Source organism: Danaus plexippus, chromosome 2 (assembly GCF_018135715.1).
Source record: "Danaus plexippus chromosome 2, MEX_DaPlex, whole genome shotgun sequence".
NCBI lineage: Eukaryota > Metazoa > Arthropoda > Insecta > Lepidoptera > Nymphalidae > Danaus > Danaus plexippus.
In genome coordinates this window covers 9,297,463-9,321,591 of record NC_083537.1, presented here as the reverse complement: position 1 = coordinate 9,321,591, position 24,129 = coordinate 9,297,463, and the positions used below count along the sequence as shown (strand labels likewise).

At 35.1% G+C, this 24,129-nt stretch overlaps 1 protein-coding gene and 1 long non-coding RNA gene across 2 annotated transcripts; one reads left to right on the top strand and one right to left on the bottom strand.

Moving 5' to 3' along the window:
- The first annotated feature begins 3,974 nt into the window (after positions 1-3,974).
- LOC116765280 (uncharacterized) lies at positions 3,975-6,575 on the top strand. Its single transcript, XR_004353164.2, has 2 exons — positions 3,975-4,439; positions 6,200-6,575. It is a non-coding gene; the product is annotated as an uncharacterized LOC116765280 (long non-coding RNA).
- Positions 6,576-7,069: 494 nt separating this feature from the next.
- On the bottom strand, positions 7,070-23,060 carry LOC116765323 (uncharacterized). Its single transcript, XM_061523433.1, has 41 exons — positions 22,878-23,060; positions 22,439-22,694; positions 22,238-22,354; positions 22,051-22,166; positions 21,674-21,813; positions 21,406-21,580; positions 21,066-21,230; positions 20,774-20,920; positions 20,153-20,377; positions 19,856-19,911; positions 19,652-19,784; positions 19,244-19,381; positions 18,751-18,880; positions 18,403-18,548; positions 18,072-18,208; positions 17,863-17,993; positions 17,642-17,777; positions 17,441-17,558; positions 17,244-17,360; positions 17,039-17,170; positions 16,843-16,921; positions 16,606-16,736; positions 15,837-15,994; positions 15,538-15,720; positions 15,267-15,424; positions 15,070-15,193; positions 14,371-14,531; positions 14,146-14,292; positions 13,937-14,078; positions 13,711-13,846; positions 13,444-13,637; positions 12,972-13,137; positions 11,629-11,957; positions 11,003-11,129; positions 10,676-10,856; positions 10,490-10,599; positions 10,006-10,137; positions 8,349-8,522; positions 8,190-8,268; positions 7,991-8,118; positions 7,070-7,925 (listed from the first exon to the last, which is right to left on the bottom strand). The coding sequence occupies exons 1-41, from the start codon at positions 22,968-22,970 to the stop codon at positions 7,143-7,145; spliced, it is 6,630 nt and encodes a 2,209-aa protein (XP_061379417.1). The 5' UTR covers positions 22,971-23,060; the 3' UTR covers positions 7,070-7,142.
- Positions 23,061-24,129: the final 1,069 nt, after the last annotated feature.

The following is a 24,129-nucleotide window of genomic DNA, read 5'->3' as shown; positions in this document are numbered from 1 at the left end:
AACCAGCTGTTTTTTTATTAATACAAATACCTATTCGTTATCTAGTACATCACAACACGTGTTATCTTACTTGTTTATAATTTTTTATAAGATATAAAATGATTGTATACAGTAGGCTAAGTTATGCAAACGAATCGACAAAAATTAAGGCAGGAAAAATTATATTGATCTTTCCGCAATAGCTATAAAGATCTACCTAGAAATTAAACAAATCCTTTTAACAATATTCACAAATCTCGCTCATTTAGGAAAAGCTGTTAGATTCAAATTGTAGCTCAGATAATTATGTCAAAACTTTTTGACATATAAATATATTATTTATCAAAGGTTTACGGTAGATAAAATTTTTAAAGATAACTTTTACTGTAATATTTTCGTCTACCCGTTCATTATTGATGGCTGGCTAGTTTTTTTTTTTTTATGAAATATTAAAAGTGACGATAACCGTTTGTGACGACCGACGTTAACAGATATATGTAATTTATATTAATGATTACTTTTTAACGCTAATAACCATAAAATAGAATGTCCGGTCTCAAAATATTTAATAAAGATTATTCTTATATGCGTCGTCAGTCCACCCAGGACTGAAATATAAAAATGCCTGAGGTATTATTGGAATAATTCCAGAGCTACAGAATACAGATAATGTACTTAAGATTCAAAAATAAAATGAATATGGACTGAGTGCAATGGTCTGGGAACGATTAATGGCCGGTTGTCTTGACGTCACACGGAATACGAATATAATAAAAGTATTTGTTATTTTTTTTTACGTTTTTGCAAGGCAAGAGCGTATTGAGGGTAAGCCTCAGATTTAAATAAATTATTTTCTTCATAAATACAGATTTTATGAATAGAATATTTTATTTAAATTATCTTTTAATCATTTTATACTTAGGTTGCTAGATTATAATTATGGAATTTTGGGATCATTTGTATTGACATCTGAAGAAAGCTACGCTTTATTGATGAACTGAAATCTAAATAATGGCTAGATTGACATATTTGGGTTACCGGGTTTTTTTGGTTAGGAAGCCTGTACTAAATAAAAACTAAACTACTGAAATCTAAATTAAATATATGTAATAAAATCCGCTTATGTACAATAGCATTATGGATAGTTAATTCTTAAAATTCATGTGTAGGAACAAGTCACTGTCCTCACTGTAATAATACTGACATCATTTATCCAAAGTGTAGTCATGGAGAATGTAATAAATAAATATATTTTTAAAAGCAACATTACGCTATGGTCTGCGGTTCGCGAGGCTGTGGTTGTCAAGTGCGTGATGTATCATAGCATCTACGCCTGATGCATTAGTAGCTATGACCTGATAAATCAAAATATCTTATAAATAATATTCTAAGCTGGATTACATGCGATGTCATTAGTGTAGAATTAGCTTTATTATACAAGCCAGTGGTTGTTACGACGAGCTCTTGTTTTCAGTGCGGTCTTACGATAGTTAGATTTGAAGTAATTTTGATCAATGATTTTCTGAAATTGTTCATAGTGGTTATTACTTATTAGAACTCAATCAAGTAATCTCGACCTCAGCAAAGAACCCTTCAAACTATAGGTATATCTCCTAGAGCTACTCGGTATTTGAGTCTCGTTATGATGTATGATTGAAATTACAAATACTTATATTGAAATAGATTCGATTCCAAAGAAAATTCGGTCGAATATCTCTTTCTATCACATACATTTGAAATCCTAAAACTTTGTAAAGTTATTAAGGCAGTGAAAGTCGAACCCACCCCCCTCTTGGAGTGTTTCATTGGATAAGGTTAGATGATTCAGTTGTTAAACTTTCTCATTTCGCTAACTTTGGTTTAAATAAATATCTAATATTACTCATATAGTTTCATTTTCAATAAACAAACAGAAAAAAAAGGAATAAAAATAACTGCTGGTACATGTAACAATCATCGGACGTGTATATGTTGGTACACGCGGACAAAGACATGGTCCGAAGCTAGGCTTTCTAGATGTCAAAAAATTATTGATGATAGTAGATTAATAAGTATAAGAATTTTAGACTATCGAATATACATCACATTTTATTCTTTATGAATCGTAAAATAATTTTATAGAACCCACTTTGATCTCGTTTAACGACAGGATTTGAAATAAAATTTACTACATAAGAGATAATATATAATAATGTAACTGTACAGTGTTCGAATATAATCGTAAATAATAAATAAATCATATTCATGTTAAGCTTCGCGATAGATTATTGGGAATCTAAATAATAGCGTACGTTGTAACATTGGCGCGCGAACAGTGCGAGGTAAAAGAAAAGGTAAACATCGGCTGAATCGCTCCATTACAGATATTTTTTAATTTTGATTTCACAAATAGCATTGTATCATTATTGATTATTCATGACTCGAAAGTCATAAATCTAATCTTAGTTTAACTAAAGCACTTAAAATATCAACGCAACAAATTAATTTTATCGCATTTATTTTAAAGATCGATAAAAAATATATCGATCATTAATATAAAACGAGATTATTACAAGCTCTTTATAAAACTTTACAGGTCAAAGAAAAGGTTGCGTCTGAACGTGATCCGCGAAGACGTTGGAAATAGATTGTTCTGTTTATTGATAACAGTTACATCTGGATGTACTCATTGTTTCAAAGCTCCAGCGCGTACGGCGGATATAACGAGATTATCATTCTCCAGAAATGAAATCACAGGGGCGGAGTCAGGTGTTAATTACAAGTGCTGGAGAATTTTCTTTTGATGTAGTAAGTAATATATAAAAAATATGTCACGTAATAAGAATTGTAACGGTAATTATAAAGAGAGATTCTATTTGATTTGACCAATCCGGTTATTTTATAAAACAGAGGGATTATAAACATAGAAAGGGAAAAATGCAATTGTTCATATTATATTAATGTCTTTGCTTCGATTTTGATTTTTTCCACATAAAAACTGAAAGAAAGTTCTGAAATCTTTTCTTTTGTGGGAATAATAATACATTTTAAAATGTAAACCAAACAAACGGAAGGCATTGACTCGTCGACGACAAATACTCTGAAAAACAACGAATATAAATTGAGACGTTCCCACAGATGGCACCATGACATGCAATTAATCTCGATGCCAAAAGCTCAAAATATATGTCTTAAATTTCTTTTCAAATAGTAAAAAAATTCTAAATAGTTCCTTGTCATTTGTTTAGTTGTGTTAGAAACGCGATCGCCGCAGGTCATAGACGGGTCCCAACCAGCAGATATTACCAGCAACCATGATCTCCAGCTCTGAAGGTACCAACCTGGTGGCCACCTACATGATACTGCTCACATTGCTTGTATCATTGTGGCTTCTCTACTCAGCTTTCTAAATGTAGGTAAGATAATGCTTTCATTCTACGTTTTTTTTTTATTTAGCAAGTAAAAAGCATTCTACTTCATGCTTACACGAGAAAAACTAGTACCATTTTTATATAGTTGTCATTTACGTGAGAAGCGAATTTAAGACTGCATTATATTTTATGTAGGCGGACGATTTTGTTGTCTTTGATGTTAGAAATGATGAGGCGATGCAAACAAAATCAAAGAAAATGTTGAAAGAATAACTAAGATCGAATTAATCAACGTTCCTTCAAGATGCTTTAAAAACAGTTCATATGTGCAAAATTTTTATACATTATGAATTTTAGTATCTAAGCATTTTAAAAGATCTCTTGTTGAATAAAAACTAATCAATAACTCAGTCACTAATAAATCATCGAAGTCGTTTAACATCCTTGCACCGAGTGCGGCCCTGGTGAGCACGTCGCTGGTAGCCGGCTAGGATCCCTCGGTCAGTCCTCAGGCCGCCACCATGCCGATCAACGCGGAGACGGTCAACCTCGCGGCGACCTACATGATCCTCGTCATCCTCCTCTTCTTCCTCTGGCTGCTGTACTCCGCGGTCTTTTAGTGCCATATAAGTGAGTGGTGCCCCGGCCGTCAGTGCAGGATAAGAATCCTGTTGTTAAAAAGCTTAACTTTCTTACATTGGGTCCAAACTGTCCCTGTATATGAGAATGTTACTATAATATTAATCTGTAACCCTTTTAAGGTGGGTGTTCTCCATCTAAACTCGTGTTCCAAGTTCGTCACTGAACCCGTCTCCAGGGCGTGTCCGTTTCGTTTGTTGTGCTTGTTATCATTCTCCTTCCATGTCGCGACAGCTCTATAATTACGTATATATTTATAAATTCGTATTTGGCGTGAGATAGGGGCGTGGTAGCGCTCGGGACAGTTTCTTGTCGCCAGTTTTCTGGAGCCGCTTGTCCAGTGAGCGTGTCCGAGATGCCGAACCACGAGACCACTAGTCTCATCGCCACCTATCTCATCCTGGTGCTGCTCCTCGCCAGCCTCTGGCTGCTCTACTCCGGAATGTTCTGAGGTGCTACATTACCATCAAGGTCCCATAATACTTTTTCCATAATAACCACTAACCTAGGCTTCGATAAACCCTTTGACTAATGAAACTTTAATACATCCGATGATTGATATTTCTACATGTGTCAAATAAATTTAAGTGTCCCCATTCTTCACAGTCATTCGTATTCATCCCAAACGCTTCGTTGACCATTTATCAGCGAACGTCTCGTCAGCTACTCGGTATGATGGTCATATAAATTTGTTTGTAGCATATTTCCCTAAAGATGTTCAAATTAAAAAAAAAACAATACTTAAGAAATATCAAGTACATAATTTAAGGCCATTATACCAGTAGGTAATTTTGTAATCATAAGAAGCCTGCTCAACTTTCCAGATATCTGATTTATATATTTTTTTAACCAAAACATTTTTATCTACTTGCATTAAGGCATTTACTGATGTCATCTTTATATTAACATTCCGTTTTTAATTTAAATTCAGAATTACGTTTAAAAATTAACAGTTCAACAATTTCAGTTTTCACACGCCGTATCTGCTTATAACTAAAGTTTACCAACGCCGTGTTTTTAAAGTCATTCCAAAATTTATCAGTTCCATCTTACTTCGACTATGTCGTTGAAGATGACACTGAATATAAGACCGAATCTCTGCAACTATAAATGATCACGGTTGTTTCTCAAAGCACATGTCTAAAATTACCCGCTGAATTGCATTACAAACTTAAACGATATCTGTATAATTTTAAAATAATTTTTCACGAGCTTATTGTTTCAATAAATTACAAAACACTCACTATTTTAAAGTGAAAGGATAGAGTCGTGTTTTTAATTAAAGAGAAACGAGAAAAATCTTTGCTTCTTAGAACTTTTTCTAGATCAAATAATTGATCGAGTTCAGTTTTCATGTTTTTGTCTCGACTACTGAACATAACCACTATTAACCAATGTCATTGATCAGGAATACGATTCTGCTAATGGGTCATCTCTTTAAAGTCACTACGCTGCTATAATTATAATATCCTTTGTAGTTTCTCGTTCCTGACCTTTGTCTCGTCTCCGGTGAAGTAAAAATAAACAAATAATGAAGTTCAAAGCGACTTGGACTGGTTCGTTGAAGTATTCCACAGCTTGAAGTTCGTTAATGTCGCGGCCAAATTCAAATAATACTAAAAACATTTTTCTCCGCCATCAATCATCCGTCACACATTTTCCCCACAAATTGACGAGTGTCCGTCTTGAGAGGAGCTGGGAAACAAAATATTTTTGTCTTCAAATTCACCACTTGACTAATTCTGACAGACATTTTAAATTATAGGTATAATTGATTGTTAAAAGACGCACCCTTCATAAGGTTATCTTCCAGTTGCACAATTTTATTTCGAGATATTTTTGTTTCAATTTTATGAAAAAAGCACTTGTTCGTCATAAACAATTTGCTGTTGACGTAGGAGTTCTATATTTTTGTGAAGGCGTCATATTTCAACAATTTTGTGGTCCGTCCACGCAAATAGTTGCAGATATTTATAAACGGAATTCTCAGTGACATCTGGAGCTTTCCTTTTTATTTGATATTTTATTTCACAAATTTCAAAGATGTTTATATTCAGGCGTAACTTTGATATGTTATTTCAATGTGACTTTAAAAATAAACAGTGACATCAGTGTGTTGGTGAAATTAATAATTTCACCAAAACGTTTTCAATACAACATATAATTCTCTATACGTTTATTTTATTATATAAATGATGTCGGCGTTAATAACACTATTATTTCTTTTTCAGATGTTCTCAAAACAATACAACAAATGAGACCAATGACATTTAACAAAATGGCGGAAAGAAAAACGCTATAAAATTAAATAATTATAGAAACCGTAATTTTAGTATTTAAGCTATTTTAAGAAATGTCGTTATACACCCAAGCATTTATAAAAACCTTCGGATTATCCGGTGTAAGCTCAATGCAAATACAAATATTTAGGGCGTCGTGGAATAAACCAACTAAGTCAGTGCCGGGCATTCCAAATGTAATTAAAAAAGTTTAAAGACAACCATTTCTCGTCAACATGACAGCCGTACGTAGGTTATTGTGTGCAACTCATCCTTGAATGTTATCGTTATGAACTAAGGGAAATTTGTAATAAACTTGTTTTTATTGGAGATTTTCTTTTTGTTTTTCAATATCCCCCATTGATTATTGTTTAAATGAAAGAGCCTTTCAGATTAGATTAATTGCACGTTACCCAAATAACGAAAGATGAATGTCCGCAATAAATAAGAAGCTATAAAAATACATGGAAGTCTTCAAGTACATTCCACGCGGGCATCACTTTGATATATAATGAAATATATAAAGCTTTATAGAAATCAAGAGCAAAAATAGCCTGAATAAAACTGAACTGTGTTCAGATGGAATGGTAGTTAACGGTAAGCCGAAATAGATTTGTTTGGCGCCTTTCCAATAAGTAATTCACATCTCTAGTATGGAGGAGGCCAGTCCTCAATGAACACAGGTCACAGTGATATAATACTTTCACGTAGCTTGTTCCAAAACAATTAGTCACTGTATAATTGTTCTCCTTACCATTATTAATGGCCGTTCTGAAGTTGAATCATCAGTTATTTAGTCGTAACTTCGTAACAGTAATAGAATTTAGAGATTCCTGTTATAGTATTAATCATTTATTTATTAGGTACAAGAGAGTATTAGTAAATAAATAAGAGGTCATTGTTCATTACGTCTCTTCTGATTTTTAAATTTGTCGATGCTTTCTTGAGACGATGTCGATTCTTTGATGTTGAATGGCGAGTCGCTGTCGAAGGTTTTGGAATTTCGTTCATCAATACTCTGATCTCTGATCGGCTTGAGTTCACGTGTTTCTGTCGAGGGTGAAGCGGCTTCCTTCTCTTGATACCACACGTGAGTCTTCCTCCTCTTCAAGCCGGAGGTACCAGCTGAGGCTGTTTTATAATTTTCTTTTGGGATCATAATGTACGAACCGTGTTTTGATTCAATGTAATCTTCAACGCTTTTGAAATCATCTCGATATGTCTTTTCTTCTTGTCTGGTCACGTCTTCTGCGCTTCCCTCTCCTTTTGTTTCTTCATATGGAACTGTATCTTTTTCAACTTCCAGATCGGTTACGTTGCCTTCGTCTAAGGAGCGGATCCGTGTATTTGTGTGCCACTCGGTGTCGAGCTCTTCGAAGTCTGCTTCTGTCATTTCCTTTCCTTGACCAATATCAGAATGTATAATTGGCGGGGTATCAGTTTTAGGAGATTTGTCGTAACTCGTTTGGGGTTTGACTTTGAAGCTCCCGTCACTGCGGTCATCGCCTCGGTCGGTCGGAGGAGCGTCGGATTCATCTGACTTGTAAATCGTATTTTTACTTAGAGGGAAATGTGCCAGTAAATATTTTAAATCATTGAGATGTAGACTTAGAATTTGTGATTTCATAACTGTTTTATATGATTTAGTGTAAGGTAAGTCCTGCTCCAGACCCTGCAACTGAGGTGAATAATATATGTAAAGATCTATATGAAAATGTATTATTTTACATTTTATATGAATACCTCTCCGAAACATTCTCCAGGGTGATAAGATTTTACAATATTGGAATTTTTTGATGTTTCTAGCACCTTTCCCAAATGAACGAAGTACATGGAATTTGTTATTTCGTCTTCCTTTACAACGTACATGTCTAGAATACCATAAAAATATAACTCTTTTCCCATTAGAGTCGCTTTTAGCTTAAATTGTTAGGTGTCATACCTTCGGTGTAACTATACAATTGCAGAAAACCGACGAGTTGACGTAGGAAAGCGGGTTCGCAAGCTTTAAATATATCCTTCTGTAAATTCAAATCATTAATAAAGAGTGATATAAAACAATACTGACGTAAAAAAAACTAAATTAAATGGAAAAATTAACCTCCGTCAAGTGTTTTAAATAGGCAGCACCCATCACTTGCAGCTTGAGACAGTCGGGAGCTGTCCTTAGCAAGCACGGGATCTGCAGGCCGCGTGACTCGCGCCACAGGTGAAGGCAGTACTTGTTGACTATTGTCACCAGATTCTTCGATACGCGATTGTTTTTAAGAAACTCCTACAAACATAACACAGTTCTACAGATTTAATTTCATAAATATTCCTGGTCTGTCTTGTCTAAAATAAAACAATTTATATAAATGAAACTAATATTTTTCGTATATACTACGCGTGCTTTATTTTTGTAAAAAACTACTTACTCCCGACGTTTCGGTTACTTTTCAGCAACCTTGATCACGGGCAGACGAGATAGTATATCCGAAAAATATTAGTTTCATTTAAACGAATAAAACTCGCGAAAGTCTTAGATCTTAGTATGTAAAACAATTAATTTTTTTGATATATTTTCAAAACAATCCTAAGTTTTGCAAGCAGCTCTTGAATTTTCGCAACATGTGCATACATTTCCGCTCTACTCCGCATCTAATACCACCTTGCTTGTTTATCGAAGACAGCGCAAACGACGTTGATTGTATTTTAAAACTGTAATCAGGTTCTATAGACATTGTTATAAGCTTCATATAAAATTATGAATACGCCCTCTGTTGTTTCTCTGGGCCAATAAAATATCGAATAAAACGGGAATAATAAATTTTGATATCATATTTCACTTCGGCGTTTAGTAAACCTTCAATGATGATAATTCTTTTTAAAGTTAAGTAACTTATATTGTGATTGTGCGTCGCGTTTTTTTCCCTGTTATTATATTAGAGTTTTAATACTAATTTATGTTTTACAATATTGTTTGGTCTAGGTATTGTCGTCAATTCTGATGCATTGATGATATATATAGTAAATATTTAGATAGAAAATATTCCCTTTCCAAACTACATGTCACCATGATGGAACTTACTTCTCATCCATTTATTTTCGTCGATACTTCAAGTCACCCACGCACACTATTATCAGCATAGTAAAGCTAACTTTTGTCGTAAAAAACAATTGTTTTAAAATATTAAAAACAAGGAAATTAACTCCTTTTAACCGATTAAAAATGAGAAGGTTATTCTCTCAATTCTTTTATATACCCTACCTATTCATATTATATTTATTTTTGTTAACCGACTTCCATAATTCTTATTTAATCTATTCCAAATTAAAATGTTTACATAAAGATGACGTCACACAGCTATATCTTAAACATTAAGAGATACGGATAATTATAAAGAGTGTGCCAATTTGTGATTAGTTTATATTTATCTTTGATCTATTTATATATTATTTATAATATTACTAAATTAACTTACTAAATTTGAAACTTTAAACAAAATATCCTCTTCAAAATAAACCTGAGACTATTAATATTCATGAGCAGTCATAAAGCGGATATCGGGATATGAAAGCTGTTAAACTCTGTATTATAATCAAAACAAGTGATTCATAAAAGATTTGTATAAACACTTCAATTTCATTGCATAATCGAATAGCGTGTGTTTGAAGATTTGACAGGAGACGAAACACATACACAGCGTTGGATACTTTTTCCTGTGCGTCGTTATCAACACGTCAATGATTTAAAAGATGTTATATAAATGACATACCTGCAGCTGTAAGTAGTTGGCGTAAAAGTTAAAGGATCTGTACGAATTGTACTGGATAATATTAGAGAGCTCCCCGACGTACACCATGCACATCATGGTCGAAATGATTTGAAATCCCGACACAAAGAGCACCTGGCAATAACGATTCCATTTATCGAAAATGGTTTTCAAAAATTTCTGATGTGAACTACATATGTATGTAAATTTAGTGCATGCTATGTTTGTGACTGTGTTTTCGGTTTCAATAAGAATTATGAAATTGTAAAATAAATAAGTTTGCTTCTTTCTTTCTTTAATCGAATGAGAAATGTCACTTGCATGTCTTACAAACTATTATCTCATTAACTTCTATTAAAACATAAGAAGTTGTAGCAGATTAACTCATGAACAGTAGCACTCCACATTACATACATTGGCACATAAACAAAATACGTTTTATCGTCGAAAGTTTCGGGAAAAATTACTTTGTGTATGTTATATATACCTCGGACTGTTTCTTCGGCAGTATGTCTCCAACCCCGGTTTGAGTGAAGGTTGTCAATATAAAATAAAGAGAGCAGATGTAGTTGTTGTTACACCAGGACACACCGTCGTCTGAACCATTACAAAAAGATTGAAATATTTGTATTTCTATCATTATATCATATCTCCATAGAAACATTACGCTAACCGCCGTAACTCCATGATGATTTCTCAGTGGCGTTTTCTTCGAGGGTTCCGATGAAGAACCAAAGACTGACCGAGCCGTGTATGAAGATTGTGAACCAGATCAGGACGCTGCCGGCCGTGGCCAGGGTCAGGTTAGCGGAAATACGCTCGTGGTGATGGTTCAGACATTTATAAAGAGTTACCTAAAAAGACAATTCACTCGACATTAGCACTAATAAAATCTGCATCATAAATATAACGATTCAACGACATTAAAAACGTCGGACACACGCAATACATTCAGAACATTAATATAAGATAACAGGAAACAGAAATAACAAGCACTTACGATCCGAAATAATCTGTTCAAACGCAGCCAAGAAAAGACCATCCCGCGATTGTTTTTGCAAAACAAACACAGGATTTCTATTGGCAGGAACGATATTAAATCATATTTGAATTCTTGTTTGAAATAACTGAAAATACGTCGACTATTATATGGAAGTTATTTTATAGGCAGTATCGTTTACTACAAGTCTTTCTACCAGAACTACATTTGTGACTCACTATTTTATGTTATCGAAAGATTTAATGCATTTGTTTTTGTTTAAGAATCTTAGTAGGGCGCAAATTATTTCAACACAATACTATTATTTTTATATATGAATGTATTTTCGTATGAATGCAGTAGCCTTGACTAAGTTCACATTCAAATTTCACTCACAATCTCAATAACTTGGGTTTTAAAGTGAAATACATTGTTAACAAATAAAGCAAAATTATAAAGATATATTCAAACATTTCTCAAGAATTCATTAAAACATATTATTTATACGGATTTTTCCAAAACTAAAGGAAATTCTGAAACGATCTACAACATGATTATGAGGAACTTAATGCGTGTCTTAATTGTTCAAATACACTTACAGTTCCTAAATAATTTTCGACAAATGATAAGGTTTTATAAGTACTCACAGAAGTCGTACTTTCATGTAGGTCCCCAGCGCCCCATCATCAACGTCGGTCATTTGCGGTATGAAGTACTGTAAGACGAACTTCCACATGAAACAGAAGTCTAACAAGTACAGCGACATTATCAGCAAGGGTCTGTTGTCTTGGAAGCCTGCGTTGTAAATGTCAGCGTAGATGCAGGCTAATGAGATCACGATGAGGTACATCCTGGCTATAGATTGTCGGATGTGTAGGAACCTGAAGTATCTTCTTTGGTTGGTCGGCACGGAGGAAGCCAGACTTAAATTAGCCTTCGTTCTCGGTATGATAGTTTCAACGCCGACAATATAACTCTATTGAACAAAGAGATTCATTCTATAATCATCGTCATCGGCGAAAGAGTCTTTGCAGACTCGTCGTGGTCGTCACGTATAAGTGAGCCGTATACATGATGACTTTCATGGGAGGAGGTAGTTGCAGTGGTTTCCCCTTTCCTTCCGCACCAGCACTTTTTTGGGGCTATTTAGACTCCATGGCCTGCTGTAGCCTGTTGCAGTCAGTAGTGTCTAAATACTCTTAGAAAGTAAATATGAGTCGGATAAGCTCACATTGGTACTTGCCAGATTTCGGACCCGCGCCCTCACGTATGAGAGGCGGGCCTTAAACCTTCAGGCCACCACGACTTCTCATTCTTTAAACGCCATTAGTAATAGCATCACATTTAATGTGTAATTTATGTTGAAGAGGCTAAAAGGTTTTAATGGCTGCCCACAAGCACCAAAGACTGTCAATGACAAATCCAAATATCATTACAGGGTCTTCTCATTTTTTATACACTTTTGTAATCTTTCCATGGTTTATATTTAATTTAATAAGTATACTTGGTAAAGATATAAATGTTATTAAAGACAAATATATACAGAAATAATTTTATATAGTTTTTGTTTGAGATTGAATCTATTTCTTCCATTCATGAAATTATTGGTGATTGTCTTTGGGATAGCAACAAGGAAACGAGTCTACTAGCTACAAGTTCAATGAGTTAAACATTGAAGTTACGACCTTGGTAGCGACCTGTAGGTTTACAAGGACGATTTTTTCCAGCGTTATTTCTCAAACAATGTACATTCTAGTTAACTCTTTAAAGAATTATTAAAAATATTTAAGGCTCACAGTGCTTGACGTGAAATAGAATGTTTCTTCTAACAAAACATACACAGCATATGTAAAGCCGTCAAGTTTAAAAAATAAATTTCATTAAAAGTCTATTAAACTATTATAGATCAACCGTCGGCGTAAAATTTGTGGACACATATTTTTTTCAGTAAAATAAATACATATACAAAAATATATATTGTATACAGCACCTCATTATTCGGTCGATACATTTGCAGCTGGTCGTGAACAGTCGGAAAATCGGCGATGATGCTGAAGAAGGTCTGCGCGTTAATTTGCAGCAGACGGACGTCCTCATGAGACCTCACGATGTCCGGGCACCGGTACGTATTTCGCGATGTCAAGTTACCGAACATGCTGCCAGGAACAAGAACATTTCATTGCGACTAGTATCAACAAGCAGAGAAACGTAATCCCAGCGCCTCATGTTTATTTTATAAAAGAGCTATTTTGCAAACCATATTCAGTTACAAGTATTCGCGTCTTATACTCAACTTGTACCGCTAATGGGAACAAAGATATTAGCTGAAAAGATTGAGTTCGATTTGTGTTTCACACACTTAACTTAGATTTCGTATGTACGAATAATATAAACTTTATGGTAAGGAAGTATTAGTAGTTAGAAGAATTAATAAAAAAATCAGTAAATAAACATTTACTGACCTGCCCTTTTCCAGTGTAACGCTCGTTTCAGCCTTCTGTTCTTCAAGGTCTACAGAGCCGAGGTCGACGAAGAAAATATCGGAAATGACGTCCTCCTTTTCAATGATTGTTGTGTTATTTAAAAAGTATGTAGTTCTGACAGCGCGACCAATAAGACGTAGCAGGGACACGTCACATTTATTTAAAATAGGACACTGTAAGGTGATCATTTCGCATAACATCTGTTATTCTATCAACGAAACTAACATTACTGTTACGTTATAAGACCATTGTAAACGTCTGTCCGTAGATCTGGAGAATGGTGTCGGTTCTTAATGTGATCTGTTGACACATCTTGAGGACGTTGCGATAGTCGATACCGCCCATGCGCTCCCAATTGTATTGATAGTGCGCCAGAACTTGTCTGTAGTATGTAGAAATCACTTTTTTTAGTTGCAATGAAATATTTGGCGCATTAATACGATTTGAGTATTTATAAACTAAAGAAAATTACTTTTGTAGATTCGAATCCAGTTTCTCTCTTCTCATGAAAGCGGATATGTCAATCATATCCTCTTGAAAGGCCGCAAGTGCTTTATTAACGTTCGCCCTTATGCTTATGATTCTCACAGAGAAATACGTCGTTATAAGTGCTCCTACGAAACGAATTAAGTATATATATCTAGCTATAACTGGCTATGTTTATGTACATTCGCGATATACCGATCATCATCCCAGCGATGAGAACTCTAATCAAATTAAAGTTGGTAGGTTTAAAGTTGCCGTAGCCCGTGGTGGTGGTTTCGTACACCACCCAGAAGTACGAACCCAGGTGCAAGTTCCATGGTGATTCAGTTACATTAAATCGGTCTTAAAAAAATATGTATCATTAAAAATAATTATCATACACGAGCGATTTCTTTGAGATCAGTGAGAAACGAGATTTACATGCTGTTTTAAATAAGTGTAACCACGAACCCCCTGGATCGGGCAAAGGAATTATGAACCACTCGTTCGTCTCCACTGTGTAGTAAATATTCACGGAGGAGTATACAAAGAAGCTGGTGAGCACGTTCAGCAGAGCAAGGAATAACGGAAGGGATTTAATTCTGTTAGAAAAATCATTAACAATTATTGGTCTATGACACAATCTTCGTTCCTTCATTACATTTTATATTGAGTAAATAGTTACAAATTGGGGGATATAAAGATTGCACTTCGACCGTTTGTAACCAGTCAACTGTCTGATTTCACTTTATGGAGTGGAAAACGTAAGAAGCAGTAATAGGTATCTTTTCATATACTGTACAAAGTGAGAAAATGTAAAGTCTCAAATTAATAATTTGCAAAAAACAGGCTATTTAATTTCTCGCTTTGGTTTTTTTTAACAACGGAATTCGTTAAAGCCACGTTCCTATAAAAATTATGTCTCCACGATGATAACTATTTTTGGACTATTCTATCCGCAACGTTAAAAACTAACAGATGTAAAGAAAGGCGCCACGACGGATTGATATATGATAGACCGATCAATAATATATACCATGAGTAACACAGAAAACCCAGCGCTCAGATATCATTGTAATTAAGGTCTGAGTCTTACTAAATCTTACTTACTAAACCTTAATCGTCAAAAATTGTACGAACACTAAGAGTATATCTCTTCGTATGAAGGAGGCGAGGCCGAGCTGCGCAGCCGGCATGCGGTAAAGCTGCAGCAGACGGTTAAGCATCAGGAACTGCTTAGTGGGAGTTTCGCGGTATCTGTTCTCTAAAATTAGGTAAGTTAAAGTTTTTAAAAACATTCATAGGACGTGGTAGACAAGCCCGTTAAAAGCACTTACGGTAGGACTGCTTCCAGGAAGATTCAAGTCTTTCTAAAGGCAAGCACCCAAAGAGATCAATGAAAAACGCTCCCTTAACATAGTGCGCAGCGGTGCTGGACGGGTGGTATATCAGTATGCCCTCGTCGTTATAATAACCAACGAGCATTCTCTGCAAACTGGAAAGGAATTTATTGATAAGTTTTTTTTGTTATTCAGTGCTTAACAAACGTTTATAGTGGCTTACTGTGAGAATACAATTCAAGAGAAACATTTCAATAATGTCACTTACATATCAAAATATGCAGACAAATCAAGAAGCAAAGCGACTAAGTAAAGCCAAGGAAACTGTAGCACAAGGTAGGTGTATGGAGGAAACACTAGAGCGGATAGTAGTGCCGAGGCCGCTCGGATCCACTCGTAACGAACCAAGTAACGACCATCAGGACGGAGAGTGAAACGAGGAAAAATGTACCTGCGACATTTGGTACAAGTTTGTGAACTAGTAAGCATGGTAAAGGTTTTAGTTTTACATGCTAGCTTCAGGAACTTTTTACTTTCCCATGGAAAAAATCCTTTGAGAATTTGTACCTAAGAAATGAAAGCAATCCCAATCTATCGAATGGATGTAGGAACGCGTAGTCTCTCTCGTATTTCCTTGGCAAACGGAATCTTTCCATATTTGGTGGAGAATCTGGAGGTCGATAAGACGTGAAGGGCGCGCGACGTATTTGAAGACGATGGTATTCCTAAAGATATGATACAGTTATCATGGACAGCTAAAACAATGTTTTTTATGTACATTATCACGAACATCAAGACTTTTTTCGTGAAAAATCTCAATATGTATAACATACTAGTTTTTGCCCGCGACCTCGTCCGTGTAAATTTCAGAATTAGATATATATAGCTTTTACCCGTGACTTCGTCCGCATTGGATAGTTTTTTTTTATAGTAGTATGAAAAAACCTGAGCTGTACTTTTTTGTACGTATGTTTGAATTGTGATGAGATGGGATGAGGCCATACTAAATGTGATTGTCATAGGTTAGGTTAATATATTTTAAGAAGAAGATAGGTTACTGCAATACATTTTTATATACGATGTTTTTTTGTTTTTCCTTCCTTGGCCAGAAAAGTAATTTTTCCCATGGGAATGCGTCATTTCCCCGGGGTAAAAAGTAGCCTATGTCCTTTCTCGGGTATCAAAATATATCCATACCAAATTTCGTCCAAATTGTTTCAGTAGTTTAGGCGTGATTGAGTAACAGTCAGGTAGACAGACAGACAGAGTTACTTTCGCATTTATAATATTAGTATGGATTTTTTTTGTGAACAGTCATATATCAAATTATATTGACCGGTCGCTCCTTTGAGAAGTCGATAGCATCTCTTATTTGCGGCACATCTATCGCGTTGATCAAATGTTTCCGTGATATTTTAAACATTTCCACATTAGTCACAGCACGAACTGTGTAAAATGCTGGTATTCCTAAGAAAAAAAATATATAAATTACGCTTCGCATGATGCAGTATATCCTAACTACATGAATCGATTCCTGTTTAATGATGTATACTATGTTCAAATGTGTTCGCACTTAATAGACATTCAAGTACTCCGAAGTGACATTTCGCACCGAGTTCTCCAACAACTCCTTTAGTATCTGGATTCAAGATCTGTATCATAACGAATGTGTAAATTGTAAATTGTGTTTTAAAATTATAAATAAAAATGTATTATGCTAACTCCATAATGAAGTTATAATTCTGTGAGAGATGTTTACTATATCATACCTCGCATATCCCTCTCGTGATGACATATATTTCGTTACACATGTCCCCTGTATTCAGTAATATTTCGTTAGGGGCTGTACAGAACAACCTCGCTTTAGAAGATATCGTCTTCAAGTCTTCTTTATGAAGCCACTACAAATACAATGTTACAGTCGCACATCTCCAGTTCACGGATTTATTCAACAAAATCAGTGTCTTTAGTTACCTTCATAAACGGTAAACTCAGTACATACTTGCTCCTCTGTCTTGACACTATGTCTTGGTACACGTGCGGTGGAAGATCGTAGAATATTGAACTCTCATTGTTAGTAATTGAATACGCCTTCCCAATAAATTTACATTATAAATTATAATAGTGTTTTGATTAAAAATCAATATAGATTTTGAATTTATCTTGCATACCTTGTCCGTGAACCAACAAAGCTGCAAGTAATCGACGAATCGTTGTCTTAAGACTGGGTCGATATCTTTTCTCAGAAGGAACTTTGTGACACTTTCTATGGATGCGTCGTAATCCTCTCTAAAATGTTAAATATATGTCCTCCATATTTTATTGTTGCTGTTCTCATATTGCTTTTCTGAATGAGTAAATTTTTTACTCACCTCAAATCAGAGGTGACCATTATTGTAGCGGAGTAGACAGCTTCTATAAATATGTATAAAATGACACAGATTTCTAACACTATAAGTGTATAAAGTACGTGTCTCCAGTCATCGATTCCCCAGGTCTCCATATGTGCTAGAAAAAATTAATTTTAATCAGATTAATGCCAAAATCTGTTTATCTCTTCATACGAACATTAAATATTTTGAACTCCTCGTACCAGTGAAAGTTATCACAGATATGGCCCAATAGAGGCCGAACGTCAACCGGTGAGGAACAGTTTCAGTATCAAGTGGTTGTTTCTCCCAGTACGGACTGTGAGTGAAATTCGTCACTAAACAATATCCGAATCTAAAATGTTATCTCACTTTAAAAACGAAGAATATTATCTAAACGAATCATTTAAGAAGGTCGTACACAAGAACCTACTGGAAGCACATAAATCCTTGCTGAAGAGCCGCTAGGAGGTAACAGGCAGATAGCAACAACAACGCGTAGGAACAGAATCTCACAATGTTGCTATGATACACACATTCTTCCTCTACAATTTTCAGCACACGAAACACCTAGACATAAATATAACGCCTCGAATGATTAACGTCAAGCTTATCACGAAATATATTAAATCATTTAAAAGTTTTATTGCGGTGCAGAAAACATGCACCTATAATCTCAAATTGTACACAGGTTCTTATTGTTAACACACTACTTTTAACGTCGTTTCATTTCCCTCGTGTAGGACCTAAGAATATTTACGCACCTTCGGTAATCTCAGTAGCTTGTTGAGACCAGCGAAGTGTCCATCACCAATAAACTCCAAAAGCGGCAGAGTCGCGATGACATCCAGAACGAACAACTTGCTCTGCGCTTGTTGAGAAGATGTCTGCGCTAGAGTTATCGGAACACCTAGATTTTGAAAAAATTACACTTTATAAGTTTCTTTACGTTAATCCTATACATACATACATTTTTTACATTTCACAGTTACCATTTTTCTGGTTAAAACGTGGCTCTCTCCTGCATATTTTGTTGAAGCGATAGAACTTAAAATAATTAAGCCTTTTTTCGTTGTAATTCGTAAACAGAAACAAAAATAAATATAAATCACCATCTTCGACATTGGCGCCAGTGGACAGGTGCACCACCAGGTCCAGGATGTAGATGAAGGTCACCACGTAATCATAAAATCTGAACTCGGTCGGAACAGTTTTTTTGTAAACTAAGAAATACGGATGAGTCTGGAAATAAAACAAGTTTTACGGAAAAATATTGCTCAGAAGAAAAGTACTTGTAAGCTATTCATTCATTCAGTTTTAATAATTTCCTTAGATCTTAGTATACAGTCAATAATTACAGACATTATTGGCATGACATACCGAGTTGAGACGTACAGCAATACTGGCGAGTTTTTGTTATCAACTATATAATCACCAATTTTTATCAGATTTTTTTTTAAACTATCAAACTAATTTTGAATTTAATTTCTCTTCTATATTATTTCAGATTTATATTCTTTGCTATAGTTATTAATGTGATCGACGACAAAAAGGTTATATATCCCTGGCATAGACGTGAGCGGTTTATATGATGGTAACACTGACGATGCAGACAGTGATGATGACGGTCGTAACGAACACGTTCCAGGCCACTTGGAGGGACGAGCGAGGCTGGAGGATGCAGGGGAACGTGGGCCGGAGACAAATGGCGTCGGCCTCGTCTGTCAGAGACGCGTCAGCTCGCTAACGGAGTATATATACAAAATACATATTGTTCACATTAAAAACAATTCAAGCTTAGACACAGTGTGAGCAATTTAGCACTATAGTCTATACCATAAGAAAATCTCAGTAGTTGATGTGCAGATCAATAAAAAATAATTATTAAATGATTTGAGACACAGGAAAAATCTTTTCTATAGATTCAATGACTATTGTAAATGGATGTCTAGAAAAAAAATGCTTTATCCCTTTACACATCCGCGTCTATGAGACAAGTTCCCATATACTCACGTTCCTCATCACGTAACAACCAGCTATTTCTATCATAACATCAGTTTCGGCCAGTAGCAGGTTACCGGCCGCGTCCCTCGACTCCTTCAAATCCATGAGGTTCCGTTTGAAGTGTAAAATACTACTTTTGTGTCTGAAAACATTTGTTCCCCTATATCAAAATAACGATTAAACTTGCCCGCTACTAAATCGTCCTGAACTTACTTTACTTCTCCTCGATCTCGCATATTGTAATGTCTCTTAACTTTTTCAAAATGTTCCTAAAAACATAGGCAGCTATAGATGGTAATTAAAAAAGTAAACTCTCTAAATAAGACTTAAGATATCGATTCCAATAGCCTCAGCGATAACAAGTCATAGTGGGATCTAAATACTTTAGATTATAATTACAGTGAGAACAATGCTTCCCACATTCAAAGCAAAAGGTCGCCATGCTTTTCAAATATGCTAAAAACTAAGTTAAATCACATCTTACGTATTAATTCAGGATTACGGACTAACATTAAACGCATTCAATATCTTGTTTCCTTGTCCGCTCCTCCGTCCGTACTTATGAACGGCCCTCCAAATCTGCGCGGCGTCCAGCACGTGCGCCGTGCAGAACGTAGCTGCACGTATCTGCACGTGCGCGCGTCCGCAACACGCCGGCACGCCCGCGCACGAGGACACAGCCGTGCCGCGGATCATACGCAGCAGGGCCGTGGTGTCGTCCTCCGCCGTCAGCAGCTGATATATCACGACATCTCGAATACAATCCGCTGACCACGATTTTGTTTGTAGCTCAACATAGGTGTTATGTAATATTCACATTCACCTACTGCCACACATTAAGTACATTTTTTTACAAAACTTAAGTGTAGACGCAGCGAGTTTTATATGATCTGAGTTTACAGTATTGTGATCTTGCTTTTCATGTTCTATATACTGTCTCTAACACCATTTTTATTGGACCTCGTTTTTGGTTGAGTGCGATGCTCTTAATGGCATAGTTTTAAAAAAAGGCTTTACCAATAAAAAAAAAAACATTCTAGAGTAGTGGCGGTGTTTTTAAAAATTTAGCCATTAGTAGTACACGTGTCTATTTATTTATCTTAACTTACAAAATTTATAAGATGAACCTACTTCTATGTCTCCATAAGTAATATAAATAATCGAAGATTTTCTGTTATTCCGTCTTATGATCTGATCTCCGGGGATATAGTGTATCGTCTCCGTCAACTTCGCCAGCTCCGAAAGGAACTGATAGGAAAGATCTCGGAGAATGCGGCACTGTGGACATGTATTGTACTATGAACAACTAGTGGAAATTGGAGAAAATATTGAAAAAATATTTAGATTGTACAAACGGAGCAGGTTATGAACAGATGGAGTGACATAAGACTGGGAACATTGCTTATTTTGAACCTTATTATACCTTTTGCGTCGCCTTGAAATATATATCGGTGTAAATAGTGGAAGACAACGAGGGCGGAAAAATCGGCATCAGCTCTGCGGTCGAAACAGCCTTCTGCTTGTGCCAGTACATTTTGTAAAAGGTCTCAACCTTCTCTCGTAAGTTTGGAGGGATAGTGGGCTCTTGCTGCAATTAAATAATTCCTCAAAATAATCATCGATTAAATTAAAACTTTCATTTATAACTTATGACCACTGAAAGATATCACTTAGACTTGCAGCATACAAAACATTTACGCCAGCAAAACTTCAATTTAAATAATGTTTTCTAGATCATTCTAAATCTTTATTTATATATTAACCATTTCCTTCATGATGAGCCTGTATCTGCTGCGGAACTTCTCCTCGGGCCTCATGTAGATGCTGATGACGAGGGACAGGGACGCGACCGCAGCCCCCGTCACCATGAGACACCCTACTATCATCACTGACAGGAAAGCAATGCGTTCCAGATCGTTCCGCGGCGGTATGGATGGACTGATACAAAAAAAAACTTTATTTTAAGTAAAAAGAATTAATTTATAAATGCATATTATTTTTTAAATACTAAATAGTTACACAATTTCTTACCCAATCGGTATAAACATCTTATTTATTATATAGTAAGTACTGAGGAAACGACTGGGCATCTGGCTTGTCAACTTCGGTTCATGTTTTGTTGGTATGTGGTACCTTGTTTTACCGAGTTGAATACTATTATCGCTTTCCAACTGATAAAAAGATAGCGTTATTTAAAGAAATCATTTATTTATATTTTGAACTGAACCTAATTTGTGAAGATAGAGTACAAATTAAAAGCGTTAATTTACTTCTATTCCAGGGAGTCTTAAAAATGTTGGTGGGATTACCAGTCAAAAGATTTAAAAGCCTTTGTTTTAACCGTTTGATCAAGAATAAATCAGATATAACATTTCATAATTAAAAGTAAAAATATATAATTGACTTACCGTATCAAAATGTAGCCAAATAAGAACCCAAGAGACTCTCAATATCATAAAAAAATAAGTGTACTTGAGTGTGGTCGCTACTATGCTGCCTTTGAGATTATAATCACTCAAAGCCCCTGGTGACGGGAGACATTTACTTACTTACACGAAATATTATAACAGCAAAAAATTTTAGTACTTTACTCACATAGGAACCTAAGCGGACGATGTAATCTCACGTAATAGCAAACAAGCTTAAACAAAAACAAGTTCTCAACTCTCAGAAAGTAAGGAGAAAATGTCATGACATCGACGAGAAAAGAAACTGAAAATATTATAAAGCACATTAAACTCCATCAGTTTAAATGTAACTAAAGGTTAAAATTTAAATTAAAATACAAGTACTAACTGGCTGTGCATAGACCTAAGTCAGATGTATGCAGATTGGCCAGGGAGTTGTAGGCTAGACTTAGGACATGTACGGCGTAGAAAACATTATACACAACTTCAAACAACTCTGAAAGAGTGCTTTTAAACTCGATGGACACTACGACTATGGCCGCCACGGCCAGGAAGCACAGTATGGCATTCCACATAACGTTGTCATGAAGGGAGAACAGGCACTTGTTGAAACAATCAATGGAATAATAAAAGCCATACTCGTCCTGCAACATTTTATGATTACTTAAAAGTATGTTATATATTTATAGAGCAATATTAAACAATTTTCTCATTATGATTACTAGTCCTATTCTCCGGGTTGGATGAAAATTCGAATAGCTGCATACTTAAATACCATTTTTAATACATTTCCGTGCCAAACACCATACTGAGAACATTGAATTTACCTCTTCTTGCTCACGCTGTTGATTCTCAACATCTACGTTCATGTGAACTGAAGTGGTATCCTTAAATATGCTTTTCTTTGAAGTGTCTGCCATTATGGCTTTTGTATCTGTATTTAATGCTATGGCTTCATTCGCACCTTTTGTATCTTAACAACACACTTTACAACTAATATGAAAAATAACTTATCTGAGAACAATGATTTTTTTTTAATTTACAGATGTACTGTCATTCAGCAAAGAGGTATCTGTTTTATTATAAACTGGCTGTTGACGGCGTGTCTTGGTCGCTTTTTGAATAACCATATATATATTTAAATAACAATAAGATACATAACCAAATGATAGACAACCACAACCAGCAAACAACTATGAACTTTCGAACCGCCTGGTATCTTAACACCGCGATCTAGGTTGATGACGTATTTTATCAACGCCATCTATCGAGCACAGTGTTCAACGCTTCAACCGCGCCCGCGCACACTGCGTTATTTGTTATTTTTGTTACCTCGCATAAGTTTTAATATTAAGATTAACATATATTAGAACATATTTTTTTAGTAACTAATGTAACAAATTTGCTATTAATTAATATATACCTTACTAATTAATATTAAGTTGTAGTGTTTAAAAGTTTTGAAGCAGTGCTTGAAGTAAATTTTCAATTGACCATAACTTCTTTTTCACTTAACCGATTTTGATGAAACAAAGTTTTGACAATGCTCCTAATTGTATGTAATCTAACTGTGAAAACAATGTTCAAATCCGTTGAGTAGTTTTGAAGTTATAACGTACCAGACAGACAGACAGACAAAAATTCCAAAACTTGTTTTTTTTGGTTTTTATAACCCTTATTTAATTGCCTCCTATCAGTTTTTTGGAAAAAATATTTAATGTACAGACATTCGATTTTTACTATTTTATTATATGTATAGATAAAGTAAGTCATGTTTAACATTCCTCATAACTTTTTCATCGTATAAAAATATTATTATTTTGTCATAACTTCAATTAAATTTTTAAATTTTTAAATTACTATATGGTGATTTTCTTTATTTTTTAATTCAGTGAGTCGGTCGGTCACTTCCGAACTCATTTAGATCGCTGGACTCTTGAACGCTGTATGCTAAGGCCAGGGCAGGTTGGATTTCCTCGTCAGCACAACAAATCTCTTGGAAATCCAAAGATAAATCTCACATAATCCAGCAGAAATTGTATTAAGTATTCTTTAAACAACGGTCATGTTGTAATTAAC